General features: G+C 35.1%; 1 protein-coding gene across 3 annotated transcripts; it reads right to left on the bottom strand.

Annotated features, from left to right (window-relative positions):
• Positions 1 to 3,583: 3,583 nt before the first annotated feature.
• Positions 3,584 to 19,461, bottom strand: LOC121147147 (alpha-S2-casein-like). Of its 3 annotated transcripts, XM_040966906.1 has the most exons (18): positions 19,375 to 19,461; positions 18,115 to 18,190; positions 16,691 to 16,717; positions 15,811 to 15,834; positions 15,682 to 15,723; positions 15,286 to 15,312; positions 14,178 to 14,204; positions 12,479 to 12,502; positions 10,904 to 11,026; positions 10,163 to 10,189; positions 9,633 to 9,656; positions 9,499 to 9,540; positions 8,250 to 8,276; positions 6,783 to 6,806; positions 6,644 to 6,688; positions 5,758 to 5,883; positions 5,122 to 5,166; positions 3,584 to 3,852 (listed from the first exon to the last, which is right to left on the bottom strand). In XM_040966906.1, exons 2-17 carry the CDS (start codon positions 18,163 to 18,165, stop codon positions 5,155 to 5,157), a joined length of 672 nt encoding a protein of 223 aa, XP_040822840.1. In that variant the 5' UTR covers positions 18,166 to 18,190; positions 19,375 to 19,461; the 3' UTR covers positions 3,584 to 3,852; positions 5,122 to 5,154. The 3 variants fall into 3 exon arrangements, with proteins under 3 accessions (XP_040822840.1, XP_040822841.1, XP_040822843.1); XM_040966907.1 differs by lacking the exon at positions 14,178 to 14,204 and having other exon boundaries at positions 3,590 to 3,852; XM_040966909.1 differs by lacking the exon at positions 15,682 to 15,723 and having other exon boundaries at positions 3,590 to 3,852; positions 15,796 to 15,834; positions 19,375 to 19,460.
• Positions 19,462 to 20,994: the final 1,533 nt, after the last annotated feature.

The following is a 20,994-nucleotide window of genomic DNA, read 5'->3' as shown; positions in this document are numbered from 1 at the left end:
TTTGGGCTTATAAATCATTTCTTCCTTCGTTCTTTCCTTCTTCCTCTCCTCTCCCCGGACGCTGTGCAAGATCTTCCTTTGCTCACCTTTCTGTTTTTCAAGAAATTGAAAATAAAGATCTTGCATATTTGGGAATTAAATGTATGTAAAATTATATTTTGTTTCATTGTCTTTAGTTCCACAGTACCCAGCGGAGGCAATAGTTCTCAAAGATTCTTAAGTTACTCCTTTTCTCTCTATCCTCTTATAAGGTATGGCCACCCTCTTATATGGCTACCCTATATATTTGCCGTATCATTGTATTCATTTGTCACAACGTGGTTCTATCCTAGGTTTCTTTAGCATCTTAGTTTGTTTCTTTTTTTAATTTATAATTTGGAACATTTCCTTTTATTGATTAAACATTCAATGGGATTTGACAGAGAAACACAACCAGCACCACTTTACTGGATGTTAACATCCCACAACGCTAAACTGTTCTTCATGTGACACTTCTAACACTGTTGCCAGCCCCTTTCCTCCACTCTTGCCAATCACTCTGTAGTTTTTTACTCCTTTAATGTTGCCCTTTCCTTCCCATTTCCCTCATACCTTTCCTCTCTTTCTTCACTCATTTCTTCTCCTGTCATCTGTTATCCTCTTTCTGCCCCACCCCTTCCTTCTCTTTTTTAATCAGGCAATCGTTATTGATACCTATTCTAACTTAAGACTCGAAGATACACAGGACATGCAACCAAGTGAATAGAAGGGAGATCGAAAATTCAATAAAATGGTCAGAAACAACGATAAGCACACAAAGTTGTCTTATTTTGCTAGAGACAAACCTCAAATTCCACAAACAGTAGATGATTTTAAAGACTGTTGGACTAAAACATATTCTGTTAGTTTGTTTGTTTGGCAATAGGGTACATTTCTTCTGTGACTGCCTGTGGTATAATGAAACAATGTCAAGAGGTTTAATTCAAAATGATCTGTAAAAATAAATTACTGAATATGTTGCCATATATGCAATTGATAATCAGATATTTATGTTGCATTTTTATTTTTTTGCATTTTTAAACTTTTAATATTTTCTAAATTTTCCATTACAGGAAAAACCTTTGGACATCCATACATTAGTGAGATAAAAATGGGAACAGGTATCTAACAAATTCATTGATGGCAAAAGGGGCTATGAACAAATACTTCAGCCTAGTTTATTGTAGCAAATATTAGGACTGAACCTGAAAACTCATCTGACTATTAAATAATATTTTGAGCAATAGGGATTAAAATAAATTTCACTTATATTTGTTCCTCATATTGCTTTTGTTTTAATTGGGAAAACTAACAAATACAGAGAAATATTCAAGGTCAGTTGTATGTATGTGTCTAAACTGAGGGGAGGCTTTAGAGATTAAGCAGGAGAGTCGGGAGCCAGTTTCAACATAGATATCAATTAAAATGATTAGAGTGGATATTATTCAAGTGTATAGTTGGAAAGTGGATATTATTCAAGTGTGTAGTTAAAAAGGAAGTGGTTGTGGTCAGAGTCTTAACACATCAAAATGTTTGTACAGGTACAAGATTACCAGTATATGAAAATTCTGTGAGGAAATATTAAAAAGAATTATAAAAAAGTTATCAGGAAGTAAATCTAGTCAACAGGACCAAGTAGAATTGTGTTCCTAAATGAGGCTTATTTCTGCTATGATTTCCTCATGTTCAACGTGTATTAAAATTAGTGACACCTCTAACATAATCATAGATTTAAGGATAAGATTACAGAGACAATCATATGATTAAAAATTGCTCTGTTTATGTATTACAATAATTATTTTTGCCAAAATGGGTATCATTGAAAAGACTAGGCTGCCTTATGTGTGTGTGTGTGTGTGTATTTCAAAAGAAGTGTTAATTATGAACTGCAGGAAAGTTACATACCCTTGTGTCTTAGAGAGACGAGATTTTGATCAAGTCATTGAGGTGGGATATCAGGAGAGAATTGGTTTATGTTTGGTGAAATCAATGCTGTATATGAAGTAGAAAAGTTTCCTATTGAGAAGAAGATGAAGTCCAGAAAAGTTGAGGAAGATAGCCAACTCGAATACCAACAATAAAGCTTGGTGACCACAGAGATCAGAAAACATGAACTTACTTTAAGATTCAGCAGCTCAAGAAGAGTGGCAGCAGAAATCAAATATAAAAAGGAATGATAGGAAACTTCACGATAATATTTAAAAGAATCGAGGATGAAGTCTGGACTGCCTAGGAAAGGCAGCAAGGCCCATAGAGAATAGAGATGATGTAATGGAATTTGGGTGTCAAGGGGTTAGGAATTCTACAAAGACAAAGAAAAATTCTCTTGGCTTCTATCTGCTCCGCCTTTTAAAAGTACAGGTTACTGCCTGAAAAACTTTTCAGGGTTCAAACTGCATAAGAAAGGAAACAACTAATAGGCATTGAATATTATGGGAGACAATGGGAGAGTTAAAAGACTGGAACATTTTATGGAGTTGAAGACATAGTCTTCAAACTTTACTTCTTTTCATTTTTCAAATATATCTATTATTTAATATGACTCTCCTACAAAAACTTCTGTTTTTGTTCTCACATCATAACCCAGTTTCTAATCTCAAATCATCTTCCCTTATCCTTCTCTATTTTAAACATTCTCACCCTTCCATCTTGTGTGGATACACTTGAACTCTAGAAGTGTCCATTATAGATCAAGCATGCATTTAATTGTTTAATGTTTCTTCATTGAAACATTTTTTGAATCTTTGAAACTTTTTTTTATTATTGATTATATTGTATCATGTGGCCCAGTTTCATAGGCTCTGGGATTCCCCCAACCCCTCCTCATGCCCTTCCCCCATGGTGGATTCCTCCACCTTGTTACAGTATTACAGTTCAAATTCAGTCAAGGGAATCTTTGAAACTTTAGAGTTTATTTCCTATACTTCTACTTGAATATGACATTGTGATTAGAGGAAGCTTAAGAACTGTGGTAAAAAATTTGAGATGAATTCTGTGGCCAATTATATATAAGAATAAATCAGAAAAATGGAAGAATAAAGACTGAATGACAACATAAACCAGCTGTGGCTGATGGACAGAACTTGTAGTGTTCAATGTTACGTTAGTTGAAGTGCAATGGAAGTGCCCAGAGACTAAGTAAAGTTAATTTGGTGGCAACCAAGATAGTTGAATGGGTATATGCCCATGCATTTAAAAGGGTTTGGGTTTTGTTGTTCTCCATTTGAAAGGCAGGTGGTGTGGATTAGGAGAGAGAGAGGGAGGGAGAGAAATTTTCCATTCCCTGCTTTCCTCCCCAAATGGTTGCAATGATCATGCTTATGCCTTCCCAAAGCTTGGGGCCAAGAACCCCATCTTGGGTCTCGCTTGAGCCTATTTTCCTACCTTCCTAGGTATGTAAGCAGGGAGTTGGATCGGAAGCAGAGCAAGTAGAATTCAAACTGGCACTCTGATATGGGGTGCCCGCACTGGCAAGCAGTGATCCAGGGCTACTCCTAATAAAACCACCAGCCTCCCGGGTCTATATGAACAGTGTAAATGATGATTCCACGCCAAAGAATGCACTTGAAATTTTACTTTCTTGGGAAAAGAAACATGTTTCATTATACAGAAAGAGTGATGATGGCAAACCCAGTTCACACGAAACCCCAGACAGACCCAGCATGTTTAATGCGATTTTAACAGGGAGGGTATAAGCAAGCCACAACACTTTCTGAAGAATCTTTCTTTGGCTCAATGCTTCCTGTCTTAGCAGCCAACCTGTCCATGCATGCTGGTGCCATAAAGCGATACAGGAGAGAAGAGAACTGTAGAAGATTGATTTTCTTTTCAAACCTAAAACAACAAAAGATAATGCTTAAACATAATGTTTGAATATAGAACACACACACACACACACACACACAGGCACACACGCCTCCCATTTATTCTGGAAATGTCTTCAATTTTTGGTTCTTCCACTGCCTCAGGGTTATCATGAACAGATTCTTTAATCTTCTTTGGGCTTCAAATTCTTTAAACCAAGTAATGCTTGCAACGTTTCATATTTCTTATGAACATTAAGATAGTCACTATAGGGAAAGGGCTCAAAATTGTAAGCCCTTAATGAATTATTATTATTATTACTCTTATGATTCATTTGGTGAAATGTACTTTTTCATTCTGCAAATGTATGTTCAGGTAATTTAAAAATAAAGAAGATAAATTGAGTGAGGAAGGATTTCAGAAAAGGAGGCAATCTGAATACTTTAAGGACAGTAATAGAAATAAAAAGATGGGGGCCATTGGACTTGGAGCATAGGCCACTGTTACATTACCCACATGCCATAGCAGAGTGCCTAGGTTTCATTTTCAACTCTGGCTCTGAAAATGCAGAACCTGGGAAATTGCAGGGATGGCTTAAGGGGATGGGTTCCTGCCTCGCATTTAGATTCGTCTTCCAGACTTGGTCCTCCTAGTTGCAGCAAATAGGCAGTAAACCTGTGCCAAGGGAGCTGGCGCCCTCTCTCCCTGTGCTTCTCAAATACACAAGTGGAAATTATGACAAAAGCATGACTACATACACAGCAATAGGTAAGTACATTACAGATCACTGAGGCTCCAGCATTGCTCTAAAACCCTTTGTTAAAATGTCAAAGAGAAAAACCAAAAAGAAAAACGGTAAAAAAAAAAATGGTGATTTTTCTTTCAGGGAAATTTCCTTAGAAATTGTTGGAATTGTATGAATAGCTTCAGAACATATATACAAGTGTATGTTCCCTCAGATCAAAATATTCACTCTGAATGTTTTGGCCTAGTTCAAAGGTCACAGGAAAATATTGGTGTGAATGTTGTGATTTCAGAGCCATTGCTTCTAGCTGAACGGATCACTATCTACTGAGAAAATTGACCATAGTTTATTGTAAAAGTGTCTACGCAGCACATTTACATGCAATTATTCTGGAAATTTAATTTGTGAGTCAAAATTTATGAGTAAAATTGAAGCATTTCAGAGGTAAAATATAATTTTACCAAAGTTGAAACTATCATAACATTTAAAGTCATATTTTGTACATAAAATTGGTTTTACGTTATTGATTAAATTCCAGTCCTAAAAGCACTTACCAAAATAAAGTAGAACCTATTATTTCAAGCGTCTTAAAGGTATCTCTTTAAAAAAAAAGAAAGAACAAGTTTTTAAAAAGTTTATGGTAAGGAGCAAACACAAACAATATTTACACCCCTGTGCAAATAGTTAGGAATTGTTTAGACATTTTTCATACAAACCACAGGTACTAACTTCTCATTTTTCTCTAATGATAGAGCTACATGTCTATAGTACCTGAATTTCTAGAAAGAAAAACAATTTAAATAATGCCCTAGGGAATTATGTGACTTTTCTACAAACATAAACTCATTACATATATTCTTCTGATTCCAAATTCATATTTTTTTATGGTCAAGTGTTCACTTGATGGATTTATTCTCCCCCTCTTCACTTATTTCCTACTTTAAATAAAGTGTTTTGTAATTTAAGTGATAAATGGCAAATAGAGGTCTAGCTACCTTGCAATATTTAAGATATTTTTGGAAAATATAACGGACTTTCTCTAGTATAACTGGCTGTAAGAATTGTTGTAAGAGTAAACTGAAATGAGGCTTAGAATATGTTGGGGCTGTATTTATTTCATTTTCTTCATATACTTTATCACAAAAGGAACTAATTTTTAAGTTAACAAAGAAAAAAAATTGAACACTCACCAGAGTGGGGACACTTTGGTACGCAATTTTCCTGAAATAATTCCATGGGGTCATGGTTTTCTGAAAATGACGAACATCTTGTAGATATTGGGGAAGAGTAAATTGATAGTATTGGTTCATTTGGTCCTATAAAAATATGTTACAATATTCCATGCATCAGAATAGAGCTGGGAATAATCAGAAAGATTAAAATTTATTTGGTTAACCAAATGGACCTAAGTGAAAATTTATTTATGTTCAATTTATGCTCATGTTCACAGACTAAACTGCAGTTCTGTGGGAATCCTTTGGTTAATTCAGAACTTGGAATCAAAAAGCATTAAGTAAGTAAGAAAGAAAAAAGAAAAAGGAAAACAAGAGACTGTGGGTGAATAATAAGAAGGCAAGAGGATGATTTATTGATTTACTGAGATTAAATTCCTCAGACTGTGGTTTCTTTTCTACATCTGGTAGAAAAATCCCAATGTTTGAATCAAAGGATGTGTGTTTTGATTTAGTAGATTCTGTGGCTTGGATCCAGTTAGTCTGAATGTGTGTTATGTTGTAGAAATAAATCAAATAGAACAGATAAGGCACTTTCATATTGCCTGTCAAACAGATATCTTCCTTCTCTATGTTCCATTTTGAGTCATTTAAACAGATCTGAATATAGATTATTATAGGGATTAAAGTTAAAGTGGAAAATCAGAGGGTTTTTAGACTTTTCAAAAAATACTAAGATAATTTTTGGATGGATACCTGGCTTTAAGATAGCTATTACATTGGGAGAAAGATTTTCTGCAATTAACTTTACTAAAAGTGGACTTTGTTTTTGATCAAGAGAATTGCAGTTCAGCAAAGTCCAAGTAGCATCCTCATGTGTTATACTGTTCTATGGGACTTTTACCAGATATTTTAGCAAATTCTTTTCTTCTGCAGTCATCTCAGTTTTCTGTTAAAACAACAACAATAAAACTCTTATAAAACACAAAAGAAACTGTTATGGGGTAATATTTAATTAAAATCATCCAAAGGAAATTGCTTACCTGAGTGAATACTTCAGTTGATTCCTTAGGGAAAGAAAACAAAAATCAGTTTCATTTGGAAAAACCAGAGTAACTTTGTCTATATCACTATAGTGAGTGTGCAGCTGATTATTTTAATAAATGAGGACCAAGTGAATTCTGTCATGAAATGAAGTCCTACGTTATAGAACTTTATTATGAATCAAATGAGTTTACGTATTCATTACCAGACCATGCTCTGTAAAAATATAATAGTACTTGATAGAAAATAGGAGTTATTTTAATTTTTCACTTACCCACACTGTTCTGATAATGTTGAATGTAGTGTAAGCAAAGGGAAACACAGAAACACACACACACAAACACAGAGTGAGAAATGTGTGTGTATGTGTGTGAGGGACAGAGAGTGAGAGAGAGAGAGAGAGAGAGAGAGACAGAGAGAGAGAGACAGAGAGAGAGAGAGAAGCTAAATTGGCCTGTTCAAGTGTGTGGTAGATCCTCAGAGGTCTTTCTATGAATACAGTTGTTCTAAATGTATTCATGAGCCACACTTACAGGTGGAGAGAAAAGCTAAGGCTTGGTTTCAACCAAACTGAAGAAGACTTTGCATTGTGCCCCAATCCACAAGACTCAGACAAAATCCCAACATCACCTTCTTGCAGGGCTGTTGCCAGTTGTAATTCTCCCCTTGGCTGTCTATTCCACAAGAATAGGGACTTCCTGTATATATTATTTATACAGTCTAGAAGCAGCCTAGTATCTAACTCTTAAACACCATAGTGAGTCCAAGATATATGAACAGGGTCAATGACTTGACCTTGGCTTTTTCAGAAACTATTAAGAATTCAGCTACACATCATCCATGTGAATGGGGCGGAAAATCAACTCTTAGCTCTGTGGAGAGTTTGGGTCAGATCTCTATGCTGACGTGAGCATATGTCTATTTCTTAGGAAGATTTTGTTTATTTTCAATGAGCCCCTTGATGTGATTTTGTTAAAAAAAAAAGCAATGATTAATTTACTCAAAATGATTAGTCAGCAGCAGTTGGTTATTCAATTTTTAGAAGTATCATTTTCCTTTTAAGTGATTTATGGGAAGATTTCTTAAGAAATAAAAAAATAACAAATGTCAAAATTTGGAAATGAGGATCACTGAGTCTGGTTATCAATACCTTGCTAGTATTTGTGGAATTACAGTACTTTATCTGATACAATGGTATAGTATCATGGGTGAATAACATACCCAGTTTGAAATGTAATAAAAACAGGCTTTTTTGAAAAAAACAGATAAGCAGTTGAAATCATTTGAAATTCAGGTTAATTGAGAGAACAGTAGATAAGAAGTAGCAAGAAACTGCAGTTCTCTGTAAATAAAGCATCTTCCTATTTTAAAAGTGTTTCAAGTGTAGCGATAATAACAGTAATATTTTAACATTCAATTAAAAAACTGTGAATCAAATTCAGCTTCATATCTAAATAATACTTTACCATATCAGCAGTTGTCTCTGGGATTTCCTTAAAGAAATAAAATAAATATTAGGCAAATAATTCTCACCGTATTAATCACATAATTTCATTTTGGATGTACCTATAAATTTCTTTCAGGAAGAAGAAAAGAATACATTTTTACAAGTGCTTTCCGCCAAGGCCAGTGTTGGGCATGGCCAAAGCCAGAAGCTCCAAGTGGGTCTCCTGGGGGGAGGGTCATGGGACCAAACACTTCAGGCTACCCTCCACTATTTTTCACAGGCCATTAGGGAGCTGTATTGGAAGTGGAACAGCAAGGTCTCAAACTGTTACCCATATTGGATGCTGGTTTGCAGGTGGTGGCATCAGGCACTAAACTACTGCATCACTCCCTTGCAATGCTTTTAAAAATCATTGCTGAACCTTCAAGATAGTGGATTCATGAAATAAATTTAGGTATCAAGTAGTTCAAGTCAGCCTATTTTTGTGTTTATTTTAAAAATAGGGGTATGATTTACCATGAGAGTTTTGTTAGGTGCACACAATATTTCTGATTAGTCAGTTAGAAATGAGTAGCTTCAAGAAATACGTTGTGTAAAAAAATGTCTTAGAACAGGTAAGGGGAACAAACAAAGAAGTTTACAAGAACGAAAACTGAAGAAAATAAAAACCCGAACAACTAATTCAAGGGATTCCCTACTGGGGAGTCAGCTGAATTCTGCCCTTTCAGAGAGTGTGAACAGCAAAGCTGTGCTCCACACCCTCTCCCTTGTGTCCCATGTAAAATTCCTTGTCTACCTGGAGGTCAAGGGAGACAGCTGTCCAGACACCTGCCGCCCCTTTGCTGAGCACAAGCAGGACGTCTCCATGAGCTTGACCTTGTTTGTTACTCTCGCCCCCACATTATGTCACCATAAATTCTTTGAGAGGAGACGATTCATTTGCCCATTTCTCAGGTTATAAAGAAAGCTTCTCAGGCATTTGTTAGCTTCCTAACTTGTCCCTTCTATGGGGTGGTTCCAGGCTAGTTATTGTCCCCCGAGGAGGCCTCCTGGGGGCAGGCATTTATTTTCTGGTCTGTTTATTAATCTCCAAGAAAGAGTTTCTAAGACTGACTGCTTTGAGAACCAAATACTGCTCCAGAGATGTCTACAAGATTTAAACCAAAAGTGCTCTCATTTCATCTTAAAACCAAGACAGACGTGAGATTTATTGAAAAAAAAAAACCTTTAAAATGTAACTCATCAATTAAAAGATCAATAAGTTTTACCTCACTGGTTTGCATGACCACATCCATTTCCTGCTCGTATTGCTACAAAATAAATAACATTTGTTTCAAATTTAGAAGGAGTAATAAAATAAAAAAAATAATATCCTAAATACCCAAACGTGTTTCTGACTTACTCTCTGAGGAAAAATGACAAATTCCTGAAAAACAAAATACATTTTAATTGCTTATTGAAAAATGTTTATTTCTTTTCACTTTTCTTTCTTTATTAGGCTTTCAGTCATTTCTGAATAAATAATTGAGAATACAAGCAGCTTATGTGCTGGGAGGTCTTGAGGATGTTTTTGTTGCGTGCCACACACTGGAGGACATTTGCACAGGGGTAAGGGGTATTTTGTGAGGCTCTGGATATACCAGAGTCCTGATGCCAGAGTGTCGGCTGCACACCATGTCTCCTGAGATGATAGCAATATTAGTAGTTAACTTAAAAAAGAGAGATCACATTCAATTTTGGTAGCATTTCATATAACAAACCTACTTTTAAAATCTTTGAATATACACATTTTTGCTCTGTCCTCCAATTTTTCTCACAAGGTGAAAGCCCCAGCTCCCCAAGATCCTATTTGTCTAGCTTTGTTGCCTTACAAAGTGACACTGAAGTGACATCAGCTTACAAGAGAATTGTCTAAGTAGAAAAACGGTTTACCTCACTGTTGGAGAGTTGTTCTCTGTCCTGTTTAAAAAGGAAAAAAGAAAAAAACTTAAATTTTATGATCTGGTAAAAAATTCAATGAGTGTTTTTGTTATTTATGTCTTATATTTGATGAATTATCATTGAGAAAATTATTTTATGAAACAAAATGGGAAAGGTTATTTATAGCTTGAACAAATACATTATGATTCTTCTGTTAATGGAAATAACGATTTCTAGCACCCCTAAATGAAAACATTGAAGGATGAAACAAAGAGATGACTGAGCAAATACTTAGGACATGGTAACTGAGTTTAAATAAATTAGTTGTCACAGGTGCTGTTGTTGCCATTTCTTTCTACATATTTCTATATTTGGGATTCAATTCTTAGAAATTGAGATTTTATTCACAACTGTTTCACTTTCTTAATAGTTTCTTAATAGTTCTTTTTTTGAACATTGATGTATTTGCTTTAAAATATAGGAAAAATCAAAATCATAACCTTATTATTGAAATTGTCACAAATAAAACCAACACAATTCATACTATGGCTTATATATTGAGTCACAATCTACTGAGGAATATTATGATCAAGGGGGGAAAAAAGCAAGCTCTTTGCAAAATACTTGATCAAGTGACACTTTTGGATGTCACATCAAATCAATAGTTCTTTTTGTTTTTAAATAAATTTTGTCTCTGGTTATTTTAAATGCATTTATCCTATGCTCAGCAGTCCCTTAAGGCAGTGAACTCACCATGGTGGGAATAAGGGTCCTCATCTCAGGTTGAGTCCACGGGTTCATAACCATCGGATATTGGTAAAGAGCCTGGAGATATTGGAGCAAGTCCAGCTTCTGATAAAATTCATTGTATTTCATCTGGAGAAAATATTTTTAAATTTAGTCCAATATTCTATGCTCTCCAATGGGCCAGTACAGATGTGGGCAGAACTAAATCATGTAGATCCTTTAGAAATCATTTAGATCCTTTAGGTAATTTAGATTCTAGATTATTTAGAACCTTTATAAAAGTTACAAAGTGATTCAGTAAAAAGACAGACTCAACACATGAAGTTACCTATGATTATGCCTATGTTTATAGTCAATTATGGAATTCAAGCAATATGTTTACAAATTAGGCAGTCAGTGAAAACAATTTATAAAAATACATGTGAAAGAAAGCATGTTTTAGCTTTTCATTCCTTTTCCATGTGTGTTAGAAACCAGTCTAATGTTTGCCATCAGATAGAATTGAACCCTAAAGGCCTTCTCCACGAGTAGAGAATTCCAAGACTCTGACCAGCTTCTTAATCTCTCTCCCATTACTTTATGTGTAGCAGAATGACTGTTAAAATAGGTAAGGCAGTGAACAGTTTTTCAAAGCCTTGGATATAACTATATAAAAATTCTGGTAGAGGTTAAGTATGAAATGACAGTGACATCTCAGGAAAATTTTCATTTCATAGAGAGAGCATATCTTGGACAATTGTTAATTGAATGCACATTCTTGTTGAATGCAGTATAAAATGAGACTAGTAATTAGAATTTTCTAAAGACAAGATTTATTTAGGATGTTCCACTTTCAAGTAATCAAAAATGCCATTTGTTTTCAAAATAAATGTATTTTAGATGCATCTGTCTAGTGTGTAGCATTTTTTAAACAAAGCTAAGTATTTGTAATCTTTCGTATGTGTACAGTATCAACAAGGCTCCCTTCACTTTAAGTTGAGGAAGCCATGGATTGCAATGCTGTGTAGAGCTGGAGAGCTAACTCTTAAGTTTTCAAATTTCAAAACAGTTGCTCTTTTCCTTTACACAGAGCAAACGTCCCAAGTCTGTAGAGTGTTGAGTGGAAATCTTTACTCTTGGGAAATCTGTTTATGATGCTATTGTCACAGGGAAATGTAATGAATGGCAGGGTTCTGTTGGTGTCTAACATAGCTCATTGATTCTTGCAACAAACTTCGTGAAGCTTGTATCCTTTCCAAAATCGGTTGCATAATTGCTCAATACAAAGCTTTCATAGAATATAAATCTACATGTATTTGACAAGATTCTAGCTGGAAATTAGAATTAAAAATAAAATAAATATTATTTCCTCCAAATTTTGTGGTTTGTATCTTAACTGCAATTACAATGAATTGTGTAACCATGTCAAAGAAGAAACAGTCATAATTTGATGATTTACTGAAAACTACATTTGTGGAAGAAATTTGCCAAAAGGGAATTGATTCTGTAGTAAGGAAAACAAAATTGCTTGCTATAAAAACACACAAAAAGAAAAATAATATGAGTTACCTTGAATCCATCTTAAGTAAAAAAGCTATTTACCTCTTTGGGAACTTCGGCATTTACCTTAGGAAAGAAAAATTAACATGGTTTGTGTGATTCAGTTTTAGAGTACTACATGTGAGTAAGTGTATATTCATGGCCCAAACCATTACCATTTAAATTTCATTACTTATTAGAAATTTAAGAAATTAAATAAATCTAAATATTCATCATCAGAGGCATCATGTATTCCAAAACAGTAGCATAAAACTATGTTTTCATTAATTCTTCATGTAATTTGACATTCCAGTACTAGGTTAACAAATGACACAAAACAACACAGGTCTGGTGAAATATGATGCCAACTAAGTCATTCTCTCTCCAGAAAAGGAAAATAACAGGATTATTTTCCAGTGCCACTGAGTACTGAGAGATGGTAAGACAGGTTTACTGAGTCGACTAGCACGACTTCAGGACATGTCCAAGTACATAAGGCCCAGGGCTACCTTCACAGTGCTTTTTCTTTTTTTCTTTTTTATAATACACTTGTTCTTATAATGCTGGATGCTTGCATATTTGTACCACAGTAAGTGTTTCATGTACCAGTGAACTAAATACCTGCTTAGGTAATTTCACACTTTCTTCCTTATACAAAAAATAGTCAAATTTCAAAGTGCATCAGAACAGTCAGATAATGTAGTTGTTGCTAGGGATGGGAGGCAATTCCATGATTGCCATCGAGCTAAGCAATATTGAGAAGTTTTTCAGGGAAAGATATGAGAACAAAGGGCCAGTGCTTGAGATAACAGTGATTGATTTGACAGGCGGTTTGTCTCGACTCAGATATCTGATATACACTGCTCAAGAGCACCGATCAGGAAGTCAACCTCAGTGTCCCCACAATTATATCAAGTTTGGATAACAAATTCATCTGCAGTTTAATTATTAATATCTGCTATTCTTAATACATGCATTTTCTGATGTTATAGAAAGTTTCTTGTGGCTTAAACTGTGGCATAGTGAGTTAAGCCATTGCCTGTAGCATTGGCATCCCTAATGGGTGCTCCACTTCTGCTCCAGCTCATTGCAAATGCACCTGGGAAAGTAGCCAAGGATAGCATAAGTGCTTGGATTCTTACAGCTATGTGGGAGACTCAAGAGAAGCTCCCGGCATCTGCTTCTGTATGGCCCAGCCATCTGGGGAGTGAACCAGCACATGGAAAATTCTCTCTTTGTCTTCACACACACATTCTCTCTAAGTAATTCTGTCTTTCAAATGAATCAAATAGAGTCCTTAGAAAAATAAAAGCAAGTATCTTTCACATCACTAGATGAGTGTCTGGGAGATTCCTCAAGAATTAATAAATAATCAAAATCTGGTGACCACAGATTGCCAGCATTATTTAATCCTAAAAGTTACTTCAAATGGGTTTAATTTTATCTAATGGTCATTAGTATGATAAGCTAAAGTATTGAAAGAAAAACTTTCTTGGCTTTTCCTTATAAGTCACCTTTGAGAAGAACTGAAAAAGCTAAAAAAAAAATCACCCTATCATTGATTTCAAGTGTCCTAAGAGAATATAGACTGATTTAGCAATATACTATCAAAGTGTGAGTGGAGAAATTAAAATACATAGAAATATCTTTCCAGTTTACTGAAAGAGGAAATATATAAACATTCCCAGGTGCCACTGACATGATATTGTTACATGTTGGAAATATGAATCAAAAATTATTCAGTAAAATAAGAATGTCTCACCATTTTCCTGGTACTCTTTATGGGTTCCTTAAGTAAAGAACAAAAATAGTTAGACTCATTTTTGTCACACAAAATGCATAAATTATTATATATGAAGTATGTGCTCCTAAACATAATGGATAAGAGAAGCATAAGAATAGTTTTCCGGACCCGGTGCGATAGCCTAGTAGCTAAAGTCCTCGCTTTACATGCACTGCGATCCCATATGGGAGCCAGTTCTAATCCTGGTGGCCCTCCTTCCCATTCAGCTCCCTACTTGTGGTCTGGGAAAAAAGTTGAGGACAGTCCTAAGCTTTGGGACCCTACTCCCATGTGGGAGACCTGGAAGAGGCTCCTGGTTCCTGACTTTGGATCGGATCAGCTCAGCTCCGGCTGCTGTGGACACTTGGGGAGTGAATCAGTGAATGGAAGATCTTCCTCCCTGTCTTTCCTCCTCTCTGTATATCTGCCTTTCCAATAAAATAAATAAATAGCTCTTTAAAAAGAATAATTTCCTTTCCAACATAAAATGCTGAGGAATTGTATTGACATTTCCCATTTGCTAGTGAACAAGTCCCCAGTGGAAAGTAGAATTTGAGGACCAGTTGGGAGGGGCTCTGTTCACTACATTCATCAGTACAAGTTTGATGAATGAATGAATAAAAGTCACAAATTAATGGAAAACATTTCATGTAACTCATCATTACTTATCATAATGTGAATTTGATTAAAAAAATGCCACAACACAAACTGGCATTTTCATGTTAACGATGTAATGCTACCATTTTAAATATTTTGACTTAAATGAGTCAATTTCAAGAAAAAAAGTTTAAATAGAAAAGTAATTTTTAAAACGGGCAAATGAATTTTGGGGTTTTCTGAATGAAGAAGTCCTCTAATCCGAAGGGAATTTGGGAATCCATATGCTAGTCCTTAGCGTATTTTCTTTAGCTGAATCATTTGTAGATTCAAATTGGAAAACAATCTTGGTCTCAATCTTTAGAAATAGTCTTGATTTTAAATATGATGGTCTATAAATACATTTTACGAATTTAGATGAATTCTATTTTGGCTTAAAGCACAACTGTTTTATACCAAGCTGTTATGTAAGTGTGAAATTCACATATACCTCACAGGATGTGGTGCAAATGTTCTCCTAAAGAGGAAAAAGGCATATGTCAGTTCCCGAACTGAAACATTTTTGATATAAAGTAATAACAAAGAAAACCCCAATTGAAGTGCAGAATAGATAGAGTCAGGATGAAATTGTAAAGGTGACAAATCATTAAGAAAATTTATTTCAAAACTCTGCATTTATAGTATGAATGACACACAGCTAACAAATCCATTCTGGAGCTCCTTAATATTAGTCCATAGAATTTTAATAAATCAATGGAAAGGTCATTATTTTCATAAGAATGGGTAGAATAATCATTATTGGGAGAGTAAAAAAATACTTATTTTGGTGGGAAAAGATATTTAATATCTCATCAATGGAAGATAAATTAAAACAATTAAATTTTACCTCAGTGGGAAACTCGACCACATTTTTGTCTTGCTTAAATTGCTAAAAAATAAATACATTTATTTCACAACCTTCATTAAATGAAAAAAAAAACCCAAAATGCAATTAATGCACTAAACTTGAACTTACTTCTTGGGAGATGGCAAGAGTTTCCTTAGGAAAGAAAAAAAAGACACTTAGTTGTATCCATACCAGCCATCGAGCAAAAGTTTTATGTCTGTCTTCTCTGAGCACACTACACATTTGATTTTTTTTGTTGAATTCATGGCAAAGCTGAGTAAAATTTAACTCCCTGTATACATAAGTTTTCATAATTCAGAGAACAAACTCACCCTGTACTGTTTGGGTTATGAGTAATGGCATCAAGAAATCTTCTAAATATTAACCACAAAGCAGAAAGGAAAGACTTTCTATTTCCTCTGCAGGAGTTCCATTTTCCTTTTATTTTTTTCTGAATTCATTTCTTCAGTTATTAAGAGATGAAGCAAATACACAGTAGGCAAATAAGAAAATATTAGTTGATACTGAAGATATCTTTTGGCATCTGCTGTGAACCATGCCCACAAAGTTGTTTGGAAATCAGCAGCTAACATGGATTCAATGAAACTGTTAAACATATTTTGATAATAGGATGTTCGATTTTCTACCATTGTCTATACCTACAATGTGATGATACACTGAATAGAAGATAATGGACTTGTGGCTGTTGCTGAAGGACTATACAGTTTGGGAGGATGCAAGGGGAAAATCCCTGAGTCTATGGATTTGTAACATGAAAAGCACCATATGAATAAATATATAACATATATTATGTATTATATATATATTTATTTATAAATTGGAAAAAACAGGAATCCAGATGAGCATTGTTCTTATTGCAGACTTGTAGAAAGGCTTTTTTCTCTTTTTTCCCTCTTCTTCCCTCTCCCTCTAAAAGAATTGCTTAGTTGAGGGCATATTGTGTGTATACGGGCTAAAAGGCTTTTATCTTTCAGCTAGAGGCTCTTACCTCACTGGAAAAATATTGCTCCATATTCTACAAGAAAAAAAAAGAAAATTCAAATTTGATTTTTATGACTTGTTTAAAATACCAAATAGTTTCTTTTGTGTTTACTGAGTCTTGCTGACAAGGGAACTTTATATCCTGCTTTTGAGAGCTTTGTTAAATGAAGTTTATTTTTTAAGTAAACCATCTTATAAATTTTCATGATAGCTTAATATATTTTCTACTTTTAGGAGGAAGTTGGGGTCTCAATTTTTATACACTAATCACATTACAGTTTAAAATGTAATGTGACATCTGCATAGTTATACTGTATGGATATTTAAATGATTAAGTGTTATATTTTATTTAGTTTATGTTAACTGTTATATTTAAAAGCATTGTGCAAATGCTTCTGAAAAACAGCAAAAAGTTGAAGATTTAGTTAATGTCCACTTTTTCATATTGAGAATAGATGTCATTACACTCAAGTTTGTATTTATGTTCCCACTATGCTGTGCAAAATCAGATCCTTGTATCCATAATCTGTCCTTTGCTAGTGAAACCACTATAGCTTTAGTTGGTTAAGTACCTGTTCTATGTTGCAGAAAGACTGAGGAAAATCACTAAGTAGACAGAAGAAAGTGGTGGAGACCAAGATGTCTTAAGGAGAAGAGATAATTTGATGTAAAATTGGTAATTGAAAGTGAGATTTTTTTTTCTATCTACCTAGCTACAAATCTTACTATCCCTGGGCACTTGAATTGACCACAGATTTTCCCAATACAAAACCTTGTCAAAATTTATGCAAGACAGAGGTATTAAGGAAATAATAAACTCTGCCAACCATAAGGAAAGCGTAGATTTGTGATTAGTGAGATACTGGGTATGGGAGAAGGATGGAAACTGTTGGTTGCCAGATTAGGAAATAAATCTATGAATTACCTTGGAGGAAATGAATGGCATACATGTGCACACCACTAAAGTTATTAAAAATATGATTTAGAAGTTAGAAGATTGTTTTTGCATTAGGTTATTTATCAAGCGATTTCCCCAGTGTGCTCATTTCCTGTGATTCTGGATTCTGAACCACCACAATAAATAATGGTAAAACTGTCATCTGTTTGACCAATGGTTTCAAAATCTACTTTTTAACAAAATCTGTAGCTTTATTGGAATTCCTAGTATTTCAGCAGCTTGAAAATAATTTCCTGGCAAATCTAAACTGATAACTGTTGCTAAGAAATTTCCATCCCGACAACATTTTCATAAAGTGTGTGTGCATTCATATCATGTGTGATGCAGGGCCTTGTGTAGTTTTTGACTATGGCTTGAAAGCTTGCATGCTTAATCTCTCTCCTTGTTGCCCACCTCACCATCATCTGATCACAAGATTTATCGTTCTTACAGGGGATAAAAACAGGTCTTACCGAAAGTCGTATCATACTTACAGGCTTTGCAAGAGCAACAGCCAGGAGGCAGGCAAAGATGAAGCACTTCATGTTCACTGAGTTCTGTAAAACAGGTATGAAGCAAATCGGTTAATGTTTTTGCTGCCTCTAAATTACGTTTTTCTTCATTAATTAGGTATTATTATAGTCAATACATAATCGATATCACGATGTTCATTCATTCTGTGTGATGTAATCATGTATTGATTCGTAAATCAGGTGGACTAAAGGATCTATTCAGCATTTCCTGTAGTGACACAAAGAACTGGAAAAATTAAAGTTATTCCAAAGCATTTTTGATATGATAATATTTTATTTTTATATCCTACAAGTATTGAATTAATTAGTTATTACTAAAGGAGGTTTTCACTCCAGTTTGTCTATGGCTCATATGCATAGGTATTCCCAGATTACAGTGTTTACATTGCCTAAAATTGGTATGAATTTTTCATTCTATCAAAAGCCTGAGATATATGTTCATGTTTCCACAAGATAAAATTATATCTATACATTCATACTCATTTTAGAAATATTCTGTGAAATACTTAGGCCATTTAATTATTTTTCAAAGAACACTATGGTATAACAAGCTAATCTTCTGACTGGAGGCAGCAAACCTTCTGAGCCCCAGCTGTGATCCTGGCAGCTCCCCTTCCGATCCAGCTCACAGCTTATGGCTTGGGAAAGCAAAAGGAAAGCAGCAGAGGACAGCTCAAGTCCTTGGGCCTGTGTACCCATGTGGAAGCTGCTGGATCCTGGTTTTGGATCAGCGCAGTTCTAGCCATCACAGACATTTGGGAGTGTGAAAAACACGGTTACAATGTTGGACAATGAGAAACCTACAAAGACCTGCAGTTTATCAAGACCTAGTATCTCCCAGGGAGTGTGGTAGATCTCTTTTGAATTTTGTTAGGCAATTGTTTTGGTGCCTGAAAACCAGACCAAAAAAAAAAAAAAACAAACTGATTTAAAAGGCCGTATATTAAATTCACAGTGCCCTCTATTTTAAAAACCTCATTATGATGGATGTTCCTTGGCACTTATTCATAAGATAAAGCAGTGTAATAAACAACTTCATGTGTCTGTTCCATCCACCAACACCCCAAAGATGGTAAAATTGTAGCTTATACTAGAAAATGATTTCTTAAAATGCCTGAAGATACAGTAGCATCAGTGCCTTAACTTTTTCCTTTTGAGGAATATTATTATGTTCTAAAATTTAATTATAATGCTAATAAAAAGGATTAATAAAAATATTACCTTGTTTCTCAAGTAGAAGACAAGCTGTCCAGGCAGATGGAGACTTGAAAGCATTTATTGCAGCACTATTTAAACCTTGTTCCTCCCTGATATGGTAATTCTGTGGTTTAAAATACCTAAAAGATATTGGAATTCTAGGAAGTCATGATGATTAGAAATTGTAGTTCTGTCCATTTTGTGCCACTGACCCCAAGAGTCCTTCCGCTTAGGATAATTTAGGACATGATAACAGGAAATGAGACTATTACTCCAAAGAGTGGTTATCTATGTTTCCGGTTGGGGCAGCTTTGGGTAACCACTTCTGCCAAAACTAGTTGACCGTGCCAGAATTTATTTTTTCTGAAGATATCTTAATTATACTCTAAGTATTAATATATGAAGAAAAATTATCTTCCAAATCCATGAAATGTTATTTAGCATTAAAAATAGCTTTAGTTATATGCAAGTTTATGTGATATAATGCTTCTTGAACATTTACATTTTTAACTTTTTCCAGAGGTTTCCAAATCTAAAAAGTAATCAATTGCAATAAATCCAACTTATAAGGTGTGGCGGTCAGTAATGATTTGTATAAAGTGAATTAGTATCTAAATAAAAGGGCTGGTGAATTGGCAGGCAGATAACCTGAGTATAAGTGTAACAGGTGTCTCAGCATTCCTAAAACTGCAAGCCTGACATCTAGGCAGAAGTTAAAAATTATCTCTAGTCATTCTTACAAAAAATTCTGGAAGGGAGAGGGAAATAGGGAATGAGATGAAGAGGAGAAGGGAAAAAGAGGAAGGGAAGGTGGGGGAAGAGTGCAAGGGATGTGGGGAGAAGAATTAATGTTTGGAACTGCCCTTGTGGTGCATGGGTAAAACCTCTGATTGCAACATTGGCAACCCATGTGGACATCTGCTTGAGACATGGCTGCTCTGCTTCCAGCCCAGTTCCTTGCTAACTGCCTTAGGAGAACGGTGGAAAACAGTGCAAGTGCTTGGGCCCTAATCACCTGTTTAGGAAACCTGGAAGAAGCTCCAGGCTTCAGCTTGACCAAACACTGGCTTTTGGCAACTATTTGAGGAGTGAACCAGGGGACAGAAAATCATTCTCTCTCTTTCCAATTAGTTCTGATTTCAAAACAAACACGAATAATTTAAAGAATTAATACTGCTTGAAAACAATAAAGACTTTGGGGAGGGCAGCTAGCCAAGCGGTGAAGATGCCTGCATCCCATGTGAGATTCTGGCTCCTGATTGTGGGATTCTATGACAGACTTTGGGTGGCAGCAGAGATGGCTCCAGTGCCTGAGCCCCTGATGTGTGATACAGGCTCTGGCGTCCAGTCCTGGTGGTTATGAACATTTAGAGAGTGACTACGCGTAGGAGTTCTCTGTGTGTCTCACATTGTTAAGCTGGAACACTGATCTCCGATCTAAATTTGAAAGCACTACTTATTTACAGAAGTTACCATTCACTTCTGAATGGTTTAACTCAAATTTACAACTCGAAGAATCCCTTTTTCCTCATCACAACTGAGAAATAATTAGTCGTGATAGGTGATGGATAAATTTTAAGTCATTGGATCAGAGGGAGATGTAAAAGGGCAGATGAAAGCAGTGCACCAAAAATATGAAAATGG

Source organism: Ochotona curzoniae, unplaced genomic scaffold, assembly GCF_017591425.1.
Source record: "Ochotona curzoniae isolate NIBS_2020 unplaced genomic scaffold, NIBS_Ocur_1.0 scaffold_4506, whole genome shotgun sequence".
NCBI classification, from domain to species: Eukaryota; Metazoa; Chordata; class Mammalia; order Lagomorpha; family Ochotonidae; genus Ochotona; species Ochotona curzoniae.
The sequence above is the reverse complement of the archived record's forward strand: the minus strand, read 5'-3'. Positions and strand labels throughout refer to the sequence as shown.

Coding starts and splice junctions, on each gene's coding strand:
- LOC121147147 (XM_040966906.1), bottom strand. CDS start 18,165: ATGAAGTGCTTCATCTTTGCCTGCCTCCTGGCTGTTGCTCTTGCAAAG. Junction 16,718..18,114: donor CTGTTGCTCTTGCAAAGCCT/GTAAGTATGATA, acceptor TTTTTCTTGTAG/AATATGGAGCAATATTTTTC. Junction 11,027..12,478: donor ATGCCGAAGTTCCCAAAGAG/GTAAATAGCTTT, acceptor TATTTTCTCCAG/ATGAAATACAATGAATTTTA.